General features: G+C 43.8%; 2 protein-coding genes and 1 long non-coding RNA gene across 4 annotated transcripts in view; 1 reads left to right on the top strand and 2 right to left on the bottom strand.

Moving 5' to 3' along the window:
- The window catches only part of LOC111955282 (collagen alpha-3(IX) chain), a 42,187-nt gene extending 33,477 nt beyond the window's left edge, over positions 1–8,710 (top strand). For both annotated transcript variants that reach the window (XM_023975463.2, XM_023975462.2), the window contains 18 exons: positions 3,103–3,156; positions 3,248–3,301; positions 3,468–3,521; positions 3,611–3,664; positions 4,556–4,609; positions 4,735–4,788; positions 5,100–5,144; positions 5,276–5,329; positions 5,450–5,503; positions 5,743–5,868; positions 5,966–6,001; positions 6,107–6,151; positions 6,253–6,285; positions 6,399–6,545; positions 6,687–6,741; positions 6,849–7,043; positions 7,391–7,477; positions 7,688–8,710. In XM_023975463.2, the coding sequence (XP_023831231.1) occupies positions 3,103–3,156; positions 3,248–3,301; positions 3,468–3,521; positions 3,611–3,664; positions 4,556–4,609; positions 4,735–4,788; positions 5,100–5,144; positions 5,276–5,329; positions 5,450–5,503; positions 5,743–5,868; positions 5,966–6,001; positions 6,107–6,151; positions 6,253–6,285; positions 6,399–6,545; positions 6,687–6,741; positions 6,849–7,043; positions 7,391–7,477; positions 7,688–7,896 (1,410 nt within the window). In that variant the 3' untranslated portion in view covers positions 7,897–8,710. The remainder of the gene's footprint in view (positions 1–3,102; positions 3,157–3,247; positions 3,302–3,467; positions 3,522–3,610; positions 3,665–4,555; positions 4,610–4,734; positions 4,789–5,099; positions 5,145–5,275; positions 5,330–5,449; positions 5,504–5,742; positions 5,869–5,965; positions 6,002–6,106; positions 6,152–6,252; positions 6,286–6,398; positions 6,546–6,686; positions 6,742–6,848; positions 7,044–7,390; positions 7,478–7,687) is intronic.
- Positions 8,711–9,612: 902 nt separating this feature from the next.
- Positions 9,613–10,818, bottom strand: LOC139023250 (uncharacterized). Its single transcript, XR_011474398.1, has 2 exons — positions 10,638–10,818; positions 9,613–10,359 (listed from the first exon to the last, which is right to left on the bottom strand). It is a non-coding gene; the product is annotated as an uncharacterized lncRNA (long non-coding RNA).
- A 121-nt stretch (positions 10,819–10,939) lies between these two features.
- Positions 10,940–20,175, bottom strand: part of LOC111954978 (collagen alpha-1(XXII) chain-like) — a 57,256-nt gene continuing 48,020 nt past the window's right edge. Inside the window, 24 exon segments of the mRNA XM_023974967.3 lie at positions 10,940–12,779; positions 13,001–13,078; positions 13,351–13,533; positions 13,659–13,725; positions 13,916–14,095; positions 14,187–14,231; positions 14,455–14,490; positions 15,143–15,214; positions 15,640–15,693; positions 15,912–15,965; positions 16,062–16,115; positions 16,645–16,689; positions 16,924–16,977; positions 17,159–17,212; positions 17,430–17,483; positions 17,689–17,742; positions 17,881–17,988; positions 18,161–18,214; positions 18,694–18,807; positions 18,914–18,949; positions 19,161–19,259; positions 19,383–19,418; positions 19,498–19,575; positions 20,104–20,148. Coding sequence (XP_023830735.1) covers positions 12,586–12,779; positions 13,001–13,078; positions 13,351–13,533; positions 13,659–13,725; positions 13,916–14,095; positions 14,187–14,231; positions 14,455–14,490; positions 15,143–15,214; positions 15,640–15,693; positions 15,912–15,965; positions 16,062–16,115; positions 16,645–16,689; positions 16,924–16,977; positions 17,159–17,212; positions 17,430–17,483; positions 17,689–17,742; positions 17,881–17,988; positions 18,161–18,214; positions 18,694–18,807; positions 18,914–18,949; positions 19,161–19,259; positions 19,383–19,418; positions 19,498–19,575; positions 20,104–20,148 — 1,848 coding nt within the window. The 3' untranslated portion in view covers positions 10,940–12,585.

Raw genomic sequence — 20,175 nt, 5'->3', positions numbered from 1 at the left:
GTATTTCAAGGCCTACCTTCAAACTCAGTGCCTCTTTGCTTGACATCATGAGAAAATCAAGAAATCAGCCAAGACCTCAATAAAAAAAATGTACACCTCCGCAAGTCTGGTTCCTCCTTGGGAGCAATTTCCAAATGCCTGAAGGTACCACGTTCATCTGTACAAACAATAGTACGCAAGTATAACACCATGGGACCATGCAGCCGTCATACCGCTCAGGAAAGAGACGTGTTCTGTCTCCTAGAGATGAACGTACTTTGGTGCGAAAAATGCAAATCAATCCCAGAACAACAGCAAAGGACCTTGTGAAAATGCTGTAGGAAACAGGTACCAGGGTATCTATATCCACAGTAAAACGAGTCCTATATCAACATAACCTGAAAGGCCGCTCAGCAAGGAAGAAGCCACTGCTCCAAATCCTGCTATAACAAAAGCCAGACTAGGGTTAGCAATTGCACATGGGGACAAAGATCGTACTTTTGGGAGAATGTCCTCTGGTCTGATGAAACAAAACCAGAACTATTAGCCATATTGACCATTGTTATGTTTAGAGGAAGGGATGCTTGCAAGCCGAAGAACACCATCCCAACCGTGAAGACGGGGCTGGCAGCATCATGTTGTGAGGGTGCTTTCTGCAGAAGGGACTGGTGCACTTCACAAAATAGATAGCTCATGAGGAAGGAAAATGATGTGGATATATTGAAGCAACATCTCAAGACATCAGACAGGAAGTTAAAGCTTGGTCGCAAATGGGTCTTCCAAATGGACAATGACCCCAAGCATACTTCCAAAGTTGTGGCAAATGGCTTAGGACAAACAAAGTCAAGGTATTGGAGTGGCCACAAAGCCCTGACCACATCCAATAGAACATTGTAGGCAGAACTGAAAAAGCATGTGTGAGCAAGGAGGCCTACAAACCTGATTCAGTTACACCAGCTCTGTCAGGAGGAATGGTCCAAAATTTACCCAACTTATTGTGGGAAGCTTGTGGAAGGCTACCTGAAACATTTGACCCAAGATAAACAATTTAAAGGCAATGCTACCAATACTAATTGAGTGTATGTAAACTTCTGACCCACTGGGAATGTGATGATAAATAAAAGCTGAAATTAATCATTCTCTCTACTATTATTCTGAACATTTCACATTCTTAAAATAAGTGGTGATCCTAACTGGCCTAAGACAGGGACTTTTTTACTAGGTTTAATGTCAGGAATTGTGAAAAACTGAGTTTAAATGTCTTTGGCTAAGGTGTATGTAAACTTCCGACTTCAACTGTACCAACACATATAGGCTGATCTAATCTACTCACTGTCTGATAATGAAAATCCCAAATTCTCTTGTTTTGTCATTTATATACTTCTGTTTTTCTGTTCCAAGCTGAACATAGGTAATGAGCATACCGACATGTTACATAGGATTTCTGCCTTAAGCGCAAAATGTGTATCTTGCGCATTCCAAAGATGGTACATAGGATTTCTGCTTCAAGTGGAAATTGCTCATACAACCAGCCATTTATAACTGATTAATGTGTTTGCTGCGCATCACTGTGAATCATATGAAATATATTCATTTTAACGTCTGTAATACATTCCAGGGACAAAGAGGTCAATTGGTTTTCCTGGTACTCTTGGAGAGAAAGGAGACAGGGTAAGGTTTAAAACAATATTTACTGCAAGTCTTATTGACGTTTTACTCTAGTGTCTTAAACTCACCATCTGTGTTCTCTGCTCCACTCAGGGTCCCCCTGGTTTCAACGGTATCCAGGACCCACTGGACACCGGGATCTCCTGTAAGCACTACTCATTTAATTAACTCAATCAATTATAACTGCCATTTTCAATGTCCGTAGGCGGACTGGAGGACAGACTGTGGTTGACATCACCTAGGGCTGAAGAGTGTTTTCCAAAATGTCTGCCGTTATGTACTGTAGTGACTGACCACTTGTTCTTTTAGGGTGTGGAGGGCAGTCGTGGACGTCAGGGTCTGGAGGAGAAAAAAGGGGATGATGTGAGTATCTCCTCTCTTCTACTTCTAGAGGTTTTTCTTTTTGTTTGCCTGAATAGTTTCATGGTTCATTGCATGTGTGTTTTCTTAGGGAGCGATGGGTCTCAAGGAGATCAGGGTCCTGTTGGTGCAAGGGAGACACTGTGAGTAAACAACTAATACAACATAAACGATGTCCTTACCAATAAGTTATCAGATGCATGCGAGATCCTTTTGTATTGTTAGTTGTATAGTTAGATTTCCATGAATAATTAACATTTTGCAACAATCAATCAAATGTTTTATATAGCCCTTCTTACATCAGCTGATATCTCAAAGTGCTGGACAGAAACTCAGCCTAAAACCCAAACAGCAAGCAATGCAGGTGTAGAAGTTGGTGGCTAGGAAAAACTCCCTAGAAAGGCCAAAACTAGGAAGAAACCTAGAGAGGAACCAGGCTATGAGGGGTGGCCAGTCCTCTTTTGGCTGTGCCAGGTGGAGATTATAACAGAACATGGCCAAGATTATGTTCATAGTATAAATGACCAGCGTAGTCAAATAATATGAATCACAGTAGTTGTCGAGGGTGCAGTAAGTCAGCACCTCAGGGTAAATGTCAGTTGGCTTTTCATAGCTGATCATTTAGAGTATCTCTACCGTCTGCTGTCTCTAGAGTGTTGAAAACAGCAGGTCTGGGACAAGGTAGCTTTTTTACTAGGATTTAATGTCAGGAATTGTGAAAAACTGAGTTTAAATGTCTTTGGCTAAGGTGTATGTAAACTTCCGACTTCAACTGTACCAACACATATAGGCTGATCTAATCTACCTCACTGTCTGATAATGAAAATCCCAAATTCTCTTGRTTTGTCATTTATATACTTCTGTTTTTCTGTTCCAAGCTGAACATAGGTAATGAGCATACCGACATGTTACATAGGATTTCTGCCTTAAGCGCAAAATGTGTATCTTGCGCATTCAAAGATGGTACATAGGATTTCTGCTTCAAGTGGAAATTGCTCATACAACCAGCCATTTATAACTGATTAATGTGTTTGCTGCGCATCACTGTGAATCATATGAAATATAATTCATTTTAACGTCTGTAATACATTCCAGGGACAAAGAGGTCCAATTGGTTTTCCTGGTACTCTTGGAGAGAAAGGAGACAGGGTAAGGGTTTAAAACAATATTTACTGCAAGTCTTATTGACGTTTTACTCTAGTGTCTTAAACTCACCATCTGTGTTCTCTGCTCCACTCAGGGTCCCCCTGGTTTCAACGGTATCCCAGGACCCACTGGACCACCGGGATCTCCTGTAAGCACTACTCATTTAATTAACTCAATCAATTATAACTGCCATTTTCAATGTCCGTAGGCGGACTGGAGGACAGACTGTGGTTGACATCACCTAGGGCTGAAGAGTGTTTTCCAAAATGTCTGCCGTTATGTACTGTAGTGACTGACCACTTGTCTTCTTTTAGGGTGTGGAGGGCAGTCGTGGACGTCAGGGTCTGGAGGGAGAAAAAGGGGATGATGTGAGTATCTCCTCTCTTCTACCTCTAGAGGTTTTTCTTTTTGTTTGCCTGAAATAGTTTCATGGTTCATTGCATGTGTGTTTTCTTAGGGAGCGATGGGTCCTCAAGGAGATCAGGGTCCTGTTGGTGCAAAGGGAGACACTGTGAGTAAACAACTAATACAACATAAACGATGTCCTTACCAATAAGTTATCAGATGCATGCGAGATCCTTTTGTATTGTTAGTTGTATAGTTAGATTTCCATGAATAATTAACATTTTGCAACATCAAATCAAYTCAAATGTATTTATATAGCCCTTCTTACATCAGCTGATATCTCAAAGTGCTGGACAGAAACTCAGCCTAAAACCCCAAACAGCAAGCAATGCAGGTGTAGAAGTATGGTGGCTAGGAAAAACTCCCTAGAAAGGCCAAAACCTAGGAAGAAACCTAGAGAGGAACCAGGCTATGAGGGGTGGCCAGTCCTCTTCTGGCTGTGCCAGGTGGAGATTATAACAGAACATGGCCAAGATGTTCAAATGTTCATAAATGACCAGCATGGTCAAATAATAATAATCACAGTGGTTGTCGAGGGTGCAACAGGTCAGCACCTAGGAGTAAATGTCAGTTGGCTTTCATAGCCGATCATTGAGAGTATCTCTACCGCTCCTGCTGTCTCTAGAGAGTTGAAAACAGCAGGTCTGGGACAGGTAGCATGTCCCGTGAACAGGTCAGGGTTCCATAGCCGCAGGCAGAACAGTTGAAACTGGAGCAGCAGCACAGCCAGGTAGACTGGGGACAGCAAGGAGTCATCATGCCAGGTAGTCCTGAGGCATGGTCCTAGGGCTCAGGTCCTCCGAGAGAGAGAAAGAAAGAGAGAATTAGAGAGAGCATACTTAAATTCACACACGACACTGGATAAGACAGGAGAAGTACTCCAGATATAACAGACTGACCCTAGCCCCCCGACACATAAACTGTGATTATGATGCAGAGTGGTGGTGTTGTTGTTATTGTTGTTGTTGTTGTGATCAATGATGAACTGTGATTACAGGGTACTCCTGGGGAAGACGGCATGAATGGACTCCCTGGAGTGGATGGAGCTAAAGTTAGTCTACACTTTATGACTACTATACATATATAGTTTAAATAAAGAGAATGTATCCAGTCTTACAAGATCTGTCAAGAAATCAATCGTTTATCCTATAAACATCCCTGTCATCTTTCCAACAGGGAGAGGCTGGCGTTCCCGGGACTGTTGGAGTCAGGGGTAAAGTTGGAATTCCAGTGAGTGTAATATTAATCTGGAACATTTGTCTTGAAATATTATTCATTTACAAACAGTGTTGTAGATTAGATGACCTTACAAGGTTTTGCTGGTATTTAAATGAAAGCAAAAGCTGTGAAAATCAATAGAGCGTTTATCTCCCAGTCAAACCGTACTGCAGACCAGATGAATAAATCATTCCCATGGCAGGGAAAACAGAATCAACAGAAACAACACAATAAGGAAGTAGTCTATCCCTAATGCCGTAGTGCTTTCAAAAATACCAATATACTGTACGGTATTCTGAGGATATCCTGTGTTGTTTCTCTAGGGGTTTCCAGGAATGCAGGGGCTAGTTGGAGCTGGAGGTGCCAAGGTGAAGTGTATGTGTGTGTGTGTGTGTGTGTGACTGTGTGTCTGCCTGTGACTGTGTGGGTGCATGCCTGTCTTGGGTACAGTTTCACTCCTTGTGTTTGTCTATTGTAAAATAGTATATTTTTTGTACAGGGTGATACAGGAGATGAAGGACCAGTAGGACCAATCGGAGTTCCTGGGAAGACAGTGAGTATCAAATTTCACACTTCAGGGTTTACTYTCACTCAACACTGCTAGCCATGACTGTGGATCCATATTCTACTGATGGTGCTGAAGATGCTTAATAAGACTGTCGTGGTTGTTTAGGGGACAACTGGACCATCAGGACAAGATGGACAACCAGGAGCCAAGGGAGCTTCTGTAAGTTGACCATATGTAACATTTGATTCTAGTTCAACTGCTTATAATAATCGGTTATTAAATATACATGCCAGTAGTAATTTCTTATTCATATATTCAACTAGGATTGTCATGCATACTGCTCTTCAATAACAACCCCTGTCTGATGGTAACAATGAGTGATAGCTAACCTCACATAAACCCACCAGACATAGAGTATCTTTAGTTACATTTCATTTGTCCTGCATCACTCTCCTCAGGGTGAGACAGGAAAGCAGGGACCAGTGGGGGTCACAGGTGATACAGGCATCCAGGGTGACAAAGGGGACAAAGGTGACACTGGTGAAAAAGGACTGAAAGGTCACACTGGATATAAGGGAGACCAGGTAAGTTCTGATGTGTAGCTTACTGTTTTGGTAATAGTTGTCCGTTTGTAAATTAAGGGGTTTGAYTGACTTCTAATTTCCTGTGCCTTGTTCCTAGGGTCCTATTGGTCCCGTTGGCCCAAAGGGAAGTGAAGTAAGTCTATGGATTCACGTCAATACCATATATCATGTCAATGATGATACAGTATGCTTTTGTAAGATACAGTATCTYTATTGACAATCTTACTGCTGTCCACAGGGTGATCCAGGTCTTACAGGAGATTCTGGAGTCAAGGGAGACCAGGTATATGTTCTACTGAGAGATACATTTGATCTAGCTTTAGTACTCCCCAGTATTTGTAATAACTACAATGGTCCTAATTAAATCCATTGTTGTTTCTATAGGGTCCTCCTGGTGTTCCTGGACTCAAAGGACAGGTACAGAACAATGTTACAAATCAATTGATTGACTGGTTGATTGATTGATTGATGGGTGGAATAATTGAATGCGTTAACATTGAAGACATGTTGCGTTGTCCACTCGCCTCTAGGTTGGAGAGAAGGGCATGAAGGGATATACCGGGGAAGATGGTAGACCAGGGCAGCCAGGTCATGAAGGTTTGACCGGTCCCCAGGGAACCAATGGACTGGAGGGAGAGAGAGGGTTAACTGGATCACCTGGGCCTAGGGGCCTACCTGTAAGTACCTTCTTCCATGAAGTGAACGAAGACTGTAAAACACAAGTACTAAATAATCCTCTAGAATACYTTTTGGAATGGAGTGACATATAAATGTTCTAGTATTAATTAATATACTTTTTCCACTTTCAAATCCAATAGGGTCCTAAAGTGAATGATATTAAACTTCGAGAACTATGCTCAGCAATTGTTGAAGGTACGTGAATATTGTGTACACACTGTAACATTTGTAGCTCAAGGCAGTCTGCCATGTACAGTAGGGTGCTTTGTCAAATGGACATTTTAATCATTCTCTCCATCTAGAACACTTGGCAGAGTTTAAGAAGGAGGTCCTGAAGAAACCAGCAGCGATCGGGGCCCCTGGATTGGCAGGACTGCCGGGCCCTCCAGGTCCCCCGGGGCCAGCAGGGACTGTAGGAGAGGCCGGCCCCAGAGGACTGATGGGAATGAAGGGACCACATGGATACTTTGGGTTACCAGGTACACCTGGAAAACAAGGTAATGGAGAATCATGCATCAATAACTTACTAGATAAAAGGTGAAATGTATAAAGAACTGATCATTCCAATGGAATACTGATCATTCCCATTTCATTGTGTACAGTGGAGAACATAGAAACTACAACTAGAAAAGTATAGACTCAGACAGTATAGACTTAAAGCCCTCTCTGCTAAATCCTTTTAATTGCATCCCTGTTGTTCACACACACGCACACACGCACCCGCACACACACGCAGGCACGGGCATACAGACACCTCCTGTGGGGATAATAGCCCAATGTAAGTCAATGTAAGTCAATGTCAATGTAAAACATCTGAAAGGAAATGTCTTCCTCTTCTCTGTAGGTGACACTGGTGTAAAGGGGGATACAGGACATAAGGGACAAAATGGAGTTGGAATCCCAGGAAGTCCAGGCGAACCAGGCCCACAAGGTAACACCACCCCTCACTCTGTTCTTTTCTTGCCTAAGACCTGAAGACTTTAGCTCCTCAAGTTTATGCGAAGGCTTTATCTCAGCAGGCTAACAGTCTGGTGTCGCTCAAGAGACCTGGGTGCGAACCCAGTCGGTCACACATTGACATGAYGGGATGTTGTTCAGTACCTGTTTCCGTCATCTCCCTAATCCTTTGTCTCTCTCTCAGGTGTGGCTGGCAGCCCTGGCATCGGGAAGGARGGTAAAGATGGAGCTCCCGGTAAAGACGGTGTTAATGGTAGCCCAGGTGCCTCTGGTACCAGGGGAGCTACAGGAGCCCCAGGCTATTGTGACCCCTCAAACTGTATAGGCAGGCCCCCACCTCTCTACATGATGCATGGGGGGAAGAAATCCTCCAGCTACAGGAAGGGGCCGTGAGGAACACAAACAGGAGCTCAGAACACATTCCGGAACACATTRCATCTCTAGCAGCAGCAATAGAGACATGAGGTACCCAGTTCAGGAGGGGTAATACATGGGAGTCTTTACGTCTCCATCATCGCACCACAGAACCAAAGAAAAACACAACAGGAAACAGAGACATGGCAAATGTAATTTAGAATACTGTATAGATATTTTTCAAACTTTTCATCTTTTTGACTGATGCATCGTTTTTTTGTAGAGAGAGCTGATCTGACGTTGTGCTTTCTAAGACAGCTGCTATTGATTTTAWGCTAGCCTTTCAGCTGGCAAGTGGCCCATCATGGCKCAAGAGCTGCCCCAAAGACCAATACAAACTAGACAAACTTATAAAATGACCATATTGTTCAATATTGTTGCTTACTCTCTCACTCAACAGACATACTGTATGTTGGGCAGACAAACAGGGCACTATGTTGGTTTTCAAGTAATACAAAGGTAAATACTTGGCCTTTTTCTTCTATGCATGTACTGTTTAATTCCTTGTTTAAATAAAGTCATCAAAAACYTCCTCTCCAGCACAATGTACAGTACGAAGCTCAGCCTTTCACAAATAACAAAACTGCAAACCCTGCTTTGGAATCATTCATTTTCAATGTTAATCAATAAACAATGACAGAAAAAGTCTACTACCGTCACGAGCTATAAACCGATATTGGTAGTTCATGTTTTCATGCAGTCACTTGATCATAGGATAATCTATGTTATACAGTATACGTTTTTCCCTGTTTTGTTTTCTAACAATGTAATAAACTGATTCGTCTGGGAAATATTTCATGTTAGACCGGTGAGTTGTTTTTATGAARGTAAAAACAGCTAGCTTTACCTTTAGTGAAGCATTTTAGAACAAACCATTAGTCCATGTTTTATGTTGGTCCTTCGAGCCGGATATAACAGGCATTCACAGAATACCAAAATGCTAGATTGACAGCTTCATGACTTTACCATTTGAGAGCTGTTTTGTGGCATCACGATTACCATAGAGAGTTCTGTTTGTTGAAGCTGTTGCAGCCAGGGGACGGACCAAGACCACCAAGAGACCAGTTTGGTCAGTCTTTGTTACAGACGTTGCAGGGTCGTCTGGTCCACCGTTGCCTAGTTACTGGGAGAGTAGAGTCAACATCCCATTCTCTGAGTCTATACACCAGAGATTAATTTATCGAGTCAATATGACCTTTATAAGGCTGCTGGCTGTTGGCTGTAACCAGGAGATGCTGGAACTAGCCTCCCCATCCTCCCCCTCCTCCCCCCCTCCTCTTTACCCCCCTTCTCCCTTCCTCCACCTCAACAGCATCTTTTTGTCTTCATAGGTCTAATCATGGATCTACTGGCATCCCATAGAATAATAGATTGTCCATAAAATACTAACATGCAAAAGTTCCACAATGGATCATTTCAGCAAAATTGAAATGCTGATAAGCAATACAAACAGGTTAGATATTTTACAGAAGTGCCAATCGTGCTTGCTATGCAAATGATACTGGGAGAAAATGTAAAACTYAGCGATTTCTGGTCATTTTAATGGGTCTGTAGAAGTTGCTATTGACATTCAATAGAAGGCATGGTCTTGTCAAATGCCTGCGGGATTTACTGGTAAAGTAGGAAACCTAATAATTGAGAATGAAATRCATACCTGCACACAGGAAGATGACAGTACTCACAAAGGAAAGGAAATGCCTTCTATAAAAAGGGATCTGTTCCGGTATTTATTACAACATGATACAGTACATAATATACCTTTCCAATACTTAGAAATATACCAGCCAGTAATTAAGGATATTTTAGCACCAGTCTGTTAGGATAAACAGGTAAGGGTTACCACTGTAAAACCCTTTTTAACATTCCACATATGGTAGGCTACAGGTACTTCAAACTGTAAATAATTTAACAGTATAATGAACAAAAAACCTAAATCAATTGCATACAGTTGGTTGTTTTGAATAATCACAAATGTATATGAAATTAAGAAACAAGCCAAGCAAATTATTATAAAACTAGAACCTTCTGCAATATTTGCTATGCGGAGCACTGGAATCAAACAGCCGACATTCTGATGTTCATATCAATTGGCTAAAAAGCATTTTCCATTTACAAAACCATTATGTTACTGTAGTATAGCTCCTGTTTGTCATTCTGAAACCTAATTCAAAACCAAGTCCACACATCTCCACTGTGATGTGGTGGTAAAGTGTATGCAAGTCATTGAGTGCATCTGTCTCTTTGACTGCTATGGATCATGAGGCATAGTTTGATAGGCTGCAGTACAATACGCAACATATGTTTAGCTATAAATATTCAGGATAGCTCTTTGGATGTCCTTCAATGAAATGACCTGAGGTGCAGTTGGCCAAGCAGTGCTTTCACTGTGGGTGTTGGCCTGGGTTCTGGAACACTGTGGGTGTTGGCCTGGGTTCTGGAACACTGTGAGTGTGCTTGTGTTCTGGAACACGTGGTGTCTGGAATGGGTTTGGCTTGTGTTCTGAACCACTGTTGGTGTTGGCCGTTTGTGTTTCTGGAACACTGTGGGGTGTGGCTTGTGTTCTGGAACACTGGTGGATGTTGGCTGGTGTTTTGATACACTGTGGGTGTTGGCTTGTGTTCTGGAACACTGTGGGTGTTGGCTTGTGTTCTGGAACACTGTGGGTTGTTGGCTTCATGTGTTCTGATACACTGTGGGTGTTGGCTTGTGTTCTGAATACACTGTGGTGTTGGCTTGTGTTCTGATACACTGTTGGGTGTGGCTTGTGTTCTGGAACACTGTGGGTGTTGGCTTGTGTTCTGGAACACTGGCAGTGGTGTTGGCTTGTGTTCTGGAACACTGTTGGGTGTTGGCTTGTGTTCTGGAACACTGTGGGTGTGGCTGTGTGTTCTGGAACACTGTGGTGTGTTGGCTTGTGTGCTGGAACACTTGTGGTGTTGGTTGTGTGTTCTGGAACAACTGGTGATGTTGGCTTGTGTTCTGGAACACTGTGGGTGTTGGCTTGTGTTCTGGAACACTGGGGGTGTTGGCTTGTGTTCTGATACACTGTGGATGTTGGCCTGGGTTCTGGAACACTGTGGGTGTTGGCTTGTGTTCTGGAACACTGTGGGTGTTCTAGAAATACATGCTGGATCCAGGCTCACATTCATATAAGGAAAGTCTAAAAGACAATATATCTATTTGACTTTATTGGTGACCCGATTAACATTTCGTAACATCAACGTTGATGCGTTACATTTCTTCGCCTTTTTCAAGCCAAAACAATTCCCCTAGAGTGAGCAGTGGGCTATCTATTGTATTTTTTTACTGACTCTCTCTCGCTCGATCAGTCTTGTGAGTTTTAGAGAAGGTATAATTGGTCRGCCGGGGGCGTGGGTTGAGTGAGGAACACWTCCTTCAGACAGAATACTCACTGACCTTACCAATCAAAATATACAACACAGGGAAGAAGGAACTCATTTTGTATAGCACTTAACCATTTAGTTAAAACAATGTCTTTATTTGAGTCACTGTGTCCCCGACAGACTAATGAGCAGGAGGAAGAGAACGTGGAGTGAACCCAGGAAACAAGTCACTTTTGAGGAACGACTGGAACAAAGGCTGTGGTTTTAGTACCTTCTCTCTCCAGACTGTTTACAGCCAGACTCTGTGGAATCACCAGAGACTTAGGTAGAAACGAAAGGGGAAATGTAGTTTTCCTTTTAAAGTTTTCCATTTCATTTTGAAAGAGTCTTATGGGTTTTGTCTACTTGACAGCCTTACYTGCATTCATGAAGTTTGATTCCCTTTGGTAGAACAATGAACATCGTACAAACAGGCAATTAAAGCTGTCACAAATGGTATTTTTCAATAAAAATAAAGTAGATAAAACCGTTGATTGGATAATTACCAGTTGACTCCAGAGGAGATGCCTACCTCTGGATRAATGATGTGGACACTGACAAATGGGCTGACGTTAAATCTAATGCTAAACCCATTCCGGGCTGACGACTGTGTACATTGGGAGACTGACAACACTATTATGGCATCATTTGGTGTCAGTTAAATGGCCGTTCTGTAACTGTGGCTCCATCTCTTACCAGACCTGGGTACCGATAGTTTTCATTTTCTTTGAAATAGTTGTGAGCGTTTGATTGAGCCTGCCTAAAGTGCTGATAGGCAGGGCTTGCACTTTTGGGGACTATTCCATGGGTTCCATTGTGTGAGGCAAGCTCAATCAAGCGAAAACAAATACTATTTGAACCCAGGCCTGGTTCCGTGCTGCCACATTATAGCCCAGTAAGCATGACTGTAGTCGGTGGTCTTCTACATGGTCCTTCGAGACGGATAAGAACAATGYCAGTCCGTCTAAATTGAACAAGTTGTGTAATTCTTGATGATGACATTACCAAATATTAGACGCCCCTCAACCCTCCACACCCACTTCCCCTGGTCATTTAAACCCCCCCCCCAAAAACAAAAACAAAGGCAGCACACTTCTCTCGAGCTCCCTCCACACTGAGAAGATACATCGTAATAGAAAGAAAAGTTCTTGGTTCATCCTGACACATCCCAGTTCATAAATATCTGGACTTGGGTCCTGTAGCTCTCTGGCTGCGTCCGAAATGGCATCTTATTCCCGTTAGATGTTTCCATATCGGACGCACCTTCTGTGTGTCTCTGTCTCTTTAATTCCCCTTGACGTTCTTGGTGTGGGGTCGTGCTCCCAGGCTGGCATAGTAGGCACACTGGGAGGGGTCACACTGCCCTGGGGGTCCGCTGGGGCCTGCCTGGCCATGGGGACCAGGGTTCCCTGGTTCTCCCTGAGCTCCAGCCGCCCCGGGCTGCCCGTCCTTACCATAGCCTGGCATACCTGCTGGTCCTGGGGGGTGGAATAGCAAAATGAWTGGCAAAGAGTCACAATGAAGCAACTGCTGCTTTCTTAGGAAGTTCAAATGTCAGTCACTCACCCCACTCATGCTGGATAGCTCATAGTTTAGCAACAAAGGATCTCAAGATGGATACAAACAATCATCCATTTAGAATGATACTGTAGTAATAGAGACATTATATTGATATATTGCTGTAATAGATTTACTGTACCTATAAGACCTGATGGTCCAGTCTCTCCTCTCTGTCCAACTCCGTTTTCTCCCTTTTCTCCTCTGGATCCTCTCTCACCTGGATGTCACAGAGATGACAGACACAACACTCACAATGATGTTCTTACAGACAGTGTCTGAATCAAGAGAACCTCAATCAAGACCACCAAAGGCGACTAATATCAATGGGTGMAAAACGTGTTTTCTGGGTATGGTGGAAACCTGAAACCTCTCATGTAGTGTTTTGACAATATTACACTCTAATATTATGCTCTCACAGTGTGTTTATCTGAACCAATAACTACAGGAAGTGTGACCAAAAACAATGGGACTTCACTTTGGATCAGTTACCTTTAGGACCCATGGGTCCCCTCATGCCGTCTCCTCCGTTCTGCCCAGGCATGCCAGGCTCCCCTGGTGGTCCGGGGCGACCGTTGCTCCCTTCTTTCCCCGAGGGGCCTGGAGGTCCGGGCCGACCTGCCGTGCTCTTCACATGGGACGGCTGGATCTGGGCCATCAGGTACGCCATTTTGGCTGGAGGGGGAACACACGGACACACACGATTATGACTTGCACAGCTCATTTGAGGTCAAACGAACTTTGCATACATTGCAGATTGCACTAATGTCTCACTGTTCCTAACAATACTCCAGTCTCACCATCTAGCGCTTTCGCTAGTTCCTCCTGGATCAGCCTTCTCATTGTTTCCAGTGATGGTGACTCTCCCTGTGGAAGGAGAAATTAGCATGTTTACATCATCGAGTTGTAGATGTCTGTACTATTTTCTATAGCACTTTGACTGTGACTGAGATTGAACCAGAATATTCTGTAAACCACAAGACTGTGTTCACCTGCTGAGCTAAAACCTGGAGGTTAACTCTGGGGGGCTACTGCAAGTATTCAAGTCACTACTCACCCGTGGTCCTGGTTGTCCGGGGTTTCCAGATGTTCCCTGAGGCCCAGTAAGACCCACCTCTCCTGGGGGCCCGGACATACCCATCATCCCTGTGTGGCCCTTACGACCTGGGAGCCCCTGGTTACCAGGCATACCTGGATCTCCAACAGGTCCCTTATCTCCCTTCCCACCTGAGTCGCCCTACAAAGACATCCAACAAAACACACTCAGAGACAATATCAACAATGTTGTTTAAGGTCATTGGTTGGGCAGGTGTCCTGTATGAACTCACCCTCTCTCCTTTGACTCCACGTTCTCCTGCTCTGCCAGACATACCCTGTGAAACAGATAGAGTTGATATAATGTGCTGTGAGCGAGACTTCGCCCAATCCACGTCCCACATTATATCCATTGTAAAGACGCTAAAAGTATCTGATGAAAATTGAAATATGTCTCAAAAGAAATCTGTCAACAAACCAATCAATCAAATCAAATCATATTTTATTTGTCACATGCGCCGTGAAATGCTTACTTACAAGCCCTTAACCAATGGTTCTTACCTGTTTCCCCTCTGGGCCGACAGGACCAGCAGGACCCTAGATAGACAGACAGATCGAAGGCTGAGACATGTATATAGAAATACATTTGATCAAATCAGAAACGCTTGCATCACAACTTCCAATCTTCTTATGGCAGAACATCAACTCAGACAGGTAAAGAGTAAAAGTAAAGATACTTTAATAGAAAATGACTCAAGTAAAAGTGAAAGTCATCCAGTAAAATACTACTTGAGTAAAGTATCTGGTTTTAAATGTACTTAAGTAGTGGTTGAAAAAGTACTCAAATTTCCTACTTGATTTGGTTTGTTTTTAATTAATTTATGGATAGCCGGGAGCACACTGTTTCGTGAGTCCGCAAGATCAGAGGCAGTAGGGATGACAATGCGTTATATTGATAGATGCATGAATTTAACCATATTGCTGTCCTGCTTGATCATTTGAAATGTAACGACAACTTTTGGGTGTCAGGGAAAATGTAAAAAGTACATKTTTTATTTAAGAATGCAGTYGAGTAAAAGTAAAAGTTGTCAAAAATATAAATAGTAAAGTAAAGTACAGATACCCCCAAAAAACGACTTAAGTAGTACTTTAAAGTATTTTTACTTAGTTACTTTACACCACTGGCAACAGTAGCTTAGAACCCTAGTGATAATGTTTACATAAAAAAGGAGCAGGAATCCCTACTTACCGACGGTCCCTTGGGACCACTAAAGCCTGGTAATCCTGGGTTCCCAGGGTCTCCCTTGGCTCCAGCCTGACCCTGTAATACACACAGAAACATGGGGACTTGTGTCTTTCACATGGCGTAGTCATACTGTAGTCATACTGTAGTCATACTGTAGTTGGAACACAGATGCAGCCCCACTCGTTATAAGGGATTTGGTGAGATTAACATAATGTTTAGCTATCTGAAGTTCTTGTGAACATTGCTACGCTTGGAGGTAAATCTCATAAAAGATCTTGCGGTGGCAGATGAAACAGCTGCAAGCGATTAATATTCATATTTACAAGGGCTTGGTGGGGCTTGATCTAGCTGGCTGTGGAGTACCAGATACATGGTAGAGGGAAGCTGCTGTGTTCGCGAAATACAAACAGCATTTCACTGTATGTGCATGTTTCTGTTTTCACAGAAGCAACGTCTGCAATGTTAAGAGCAGTTACTGCTGTATATAAATGATCACTCACAGGAGTACCAGGGGCTCCTGGCTTTCCTGAAGGTCCTGGTTCACCAGGTTTACCCTTGAGAGAGAGACAGAGGTAGAGMGAGGGAGGGTGGGAGAGAGAGAGGAAAATAGGGAGAGAGAGAGAGACAGAGGTAGAGGGAGGGAGAGAAAAAGTGGGAGGGAGAGAGAGAGAGAGAGAGAGAGAGAGACAGTGTCACTTTCTATTAGCTAGGTTGTCATCGTGATGAATCTGGTGTCAGCAGATAAAGGCAGTATAACGTAAAGGTGACTTACATTCTCCCCTCTCCGGCCAGCCAGGCCTTCTGGTCCAGGTGGTCCAGTATTACCCTTCAACAAACAAACACAACGCATATATTATTAAGACATTCCCTGTATGCTGATAACTGCAGAGTTATGATTGGTTATATTAGTGTTCTCACTCACGTCTTGGCCAGGTTTACCCTCCGGTCCGTTACGTCCTTCCTTTCCATCTTCACCCTGATTGGTCGAAGACAGAAACATGTTAATCAACGCAACCAATCCATTCACAGTTGGCCTCTCTTTCGAGTCTGGGGTCAAGGCGAGACACTTTTATACATCCAATATGGTCTATAAAATCCATAGGTTAACGTGGCGGTAGACAGCAGTCTATGTAACAAAAGCCTCTCTTAAGAGACGTGTTATTGGTGATGCACTAGGGCAGCGATGGCATAAGGAAGTTGCAATCATGAGCGGTCCATCTCTGTCAGAGAACAGGCTAGAGGGGATGTGAGCCTGGCACTGTGTCACAGTAATGAGGCATGCTATTGGTCACACTATATTGAGACACGCTATTGAGGCAGATATTGTAGCCTAGAGCTGAGAGACATTTAATGAGAGTAGGCATGTGTCACAATTTTGAGCATGAGATTATTTGATCTTGACAGACCAGGGAAGACATATGCCTAACGTTCATAGTCACCACATTACAGCCTCCTAGTCACCAACAATGTGTTGAGAATTGTGACATGGAAGTAAATGGGCTGACCTTTGAACCTGGTTGTCCAGGCTCTCCTCTGTGACCCTTGAAGCCCTGTGTGGAAAGAATGATCAACATGAATACACCACCAATGTTCTCTTAATATATCTCCATTAGCCACAGTCTTAAATAATCCTCACTTAGTTACATTCACTTTTACATTTTAGCAGATGCTCTAATTCYGAGTGATTTTGTTCTTACTGGTCCCCKATGGGAATTGAACTCACAACCTTGGTGTTGCATGTGCCATGCTCTACCAACTGAGCCACACAGGACCTAGTTACTTACAGGCATTCCCCTGAGACCTGGTTGGCCTGCTGGTCCTGTCTCTCCTTGTTTACCCTGAAATTACAACACAGAGTTAGATTTCACACCAAGGGAATGATGTGCAGGTAAATATGAAGGGGACACATATTGTGCCATGTATAAAAAGGGACCATTATGGCTGATCAAGCCCCAACAGGATATACAGAACATACAGAATATCCTGGGAATATAGTCAGGCCATATCATGTGTACTCACAGGTTCTCCTTGTTCTCCTGGTCGGCCATCTTTGCCAATTTTACCCATTTGACCCTGTTGAACAAGGTTATTCAGCATTTAGCCTTTTTGTTGTTAGCCTTGGGTTTCAAACTGTTTATTCACATTCCACTCTATAAATGACACGTGTGTTTTCATGGACAGATTGAAAGCGAGGTTATAGTGGTATCGTTACTATCACACCAATACTATTTGAAGTCTTTAGCAGGTCATTTCGAGTCCTTCACAAAACTTGATCAACATTGTTTCTCACCATTAAGCCTGGTAGACCTGGTGGCCCCTGGATTCCCTTCATCCCCTCCTTGCCCTGCAGAGACAAAACAAACACAAGACAGTTCCACAGTTTCAACCATGATAAATCAACAACAGCACAATGACGATTAWTGTCCTCTGCCACAACACTCATCCCAGTTGACCTATATGGCCAGCCAGTGGGACGAGGCCGGTAGAAAACTGATGACATGTAGTGTAACATGCTGTCTGGAAATAAAACYCATTGACAACATCCTGACCTTTTCTCCAGGGGCTCCTGGGGGYCCGATGGGGCCGGGTTGACCGTCGTTACCCTACAGAGAGACGAAGAGGGAAGAGTCAGAAAGAACATTCATTCTACTGGCAATACTAAATAGCAAAAAGAGCAGGCTGACAGATGATGGGATAATGGTAGGTTCTGTTAGCACCACCAGGCAGGTACAGGTACTCACAGGATTCCCCATGATGCCAGCAGCACCGGGGTGGCCAGGGGGTCCGGTGTGACCCGTTTCACCTTTGTCTCCAGGTCCTCCTTGGGGTCCTCTATCCCCTTTCACACCCTGTGGAACGAAGAACAACTAATACATATCACCTCTGGCCACTGTGTTATACAGCAGGTGACATAACACACACAAACCACAGGATGTTTTCAGGTCTTCAACTCGATAATTCATATTCTATGGAAGATGAATGTGTGTGGTTGATAAGCGGGTGTGGTTGAGGAGGACTTGCCTTCTCTCCGTTGGCTCCTGGGGGTCCAGTGGGTCCGGTCGGGCCTGCTTGGCCCTGTAATGATAATGACAGAGACACCATCAGTCTCTGGGCAACTAACGGCTCTCTCTCTACATCTCTRTTTCTGGTCTGTTTGTCTTTCGTCTCTCCCCCCCTCTTTCTCCCTCTCTCMCCCTCTCRCCATCTCTGGCTCTCTAAAAAGGCCATCTGTAGCCCTGTCTCCAGGTCCTGATCATTTACTGCACCCCCCCGGAGGACAGGAAGCCTAACGATGCTGAGAGCCAGGCTGTTAGCTTACCGACACTTCAGTCAAACACAGTGTGATGGATACAGGAGACTCCTCGCTCTTCTCCTAGGCTGCTGTCTGAGAAATACTACTTCTATGAAGTTATACAAAGTCCCCTTTGCAGTGTTTCGAGCATGAAGAAGCGGTATGGGAAGGTTCATAATGATTCAGGATGTGCATCTCCCAGTAAGGGATACCTTTATCAGACAACAGATGGAATAGCATGGTACTATGACTTTGTCCTTACTTGGTACCCGTCCTGTCCGTTCTTCCCTGGGGGTCCAGCGGGTCCCTTGTCTCCTGGTGTCCCTGGGAGACCAGGCTGTCCCGGGGGTCCGGCCGGGCAGTCTGAACACACGTCCTGAAGGACAAGGAGAAACACTTAGCGATGAAAGAATATGTCCGTGTCAGGCTGATTTAACAAGATAGAGGCAACAGTACTATGGTAATGGGGTTCTCCTCCTTACCTTCAGATTCAAATCTGACAAGTCTGCTGCTGCTCCCTGAAAGAGATTGCGTCCATTATTATGCAAAGGTTGATTGGACTGATYCACTTCACACTGATAATCACATCATGCGTTTGAGTACATCCCCATTGGTGAGCCATCAGTGCCGTGACAAAAAGGTACGGTATAGTGAAGGTACAATATTTGGTCTCAGTTTGCTGTGTTGTTGGGACGTTTCCGACCCCATTTACTGTACTGGTCAACTTACTGGCTCTCCTGGGGATCCCTTCTCTCCTGGTCGTCCTGGTAAACCATGGTGTCCTGCAGGTCCCTGTGTACCTGCGACGCCTGACAGACCTCTCATGCCCTGAACCAGGAAACAAACAGCAGTCAGTTGAACTTTTCTTTGAACATTACTCAGTTTACATTTTCACTTTGTCACACTAAGGCTGAGCATAATTATGACAAAATGTAAAAAATGTTTTTTTACCGGTGATCCAACTGCACCATTGGGCCCTGAAGGTCCCTGTAAAAGACACATATGTTCTCAGACATGTTCAAAATAATGTGCCTGCGTGTGTGTGTATGTGTGTGTGTGTCTCTACCGGGGGTCCGACTTTGCCTTCTCCTGGAGGGCCCCTGTCCCCTGGAACACCCTGAAGTCCCTGGGATCCGGGTTGGCCCTGGAACAGACAGAACCTTGGTTACCATCCAGTAAGACACCAACAGAACCTTGTTCACCATCCATCTAGGGTACACTGTGTCCTGTTAATGCAATAGCCAATACTTTCTAATGACATTACTGTAACATCGTAACGTTTGGCTCAGAGAGTTCTGCTGTGCTGAGCAGAGTGGTTGTTGATCTCTGCAGGTCTTCGCTGCTCAGGCAAGATACATCACGTGTGTTTATTTCTAACAGAGAATCCAATCTGAAGTTTCAGTATTCAGTGTGGCAATCATAAAGGTGACCAGGGAGGATGGTTTAACAACAACAACAGAGGCAGAATCAACAGAATTCTCTCTCCTGCTCCTCAAAAAGTTGTTGTTAAATCATTGTGTCACAGAAAATTGCTTTAGTGCAACCAAAATTAATCATTTTCTTCCTATGCTAGAGAATAATCATTTTTTGCTTTGTCACCAGATAGAATCTGGCTTCAAAGCACTGTTTCTCCCTACCCCTCCTCCCCCAACACAACTTAAAAATGAGTTACCTTCTGTCCGAGAGGTCCTTCAATTCCCCGCTGTCCAGGGTCACCCTGTAATATAATATCACACATAACACT

This window comes from Salvelinus sp. IW2-2015, linkage group LG30, assembly GCF_002910315.2.
Source record: "Salvelinus sp. IW2-2015 linkage group LG30, ASM291031v2, whole genome shotgun sequence".
NCBI lineage: Eukaryota > Metazoa > Chordata > Actinopteri > Salmoniformes > Salmonidae > Salvelinus > Salvelinus sp. IW2-2015.
This window is presented reverse-complemented; position numbering and strand designations above follow the sequence as displayed.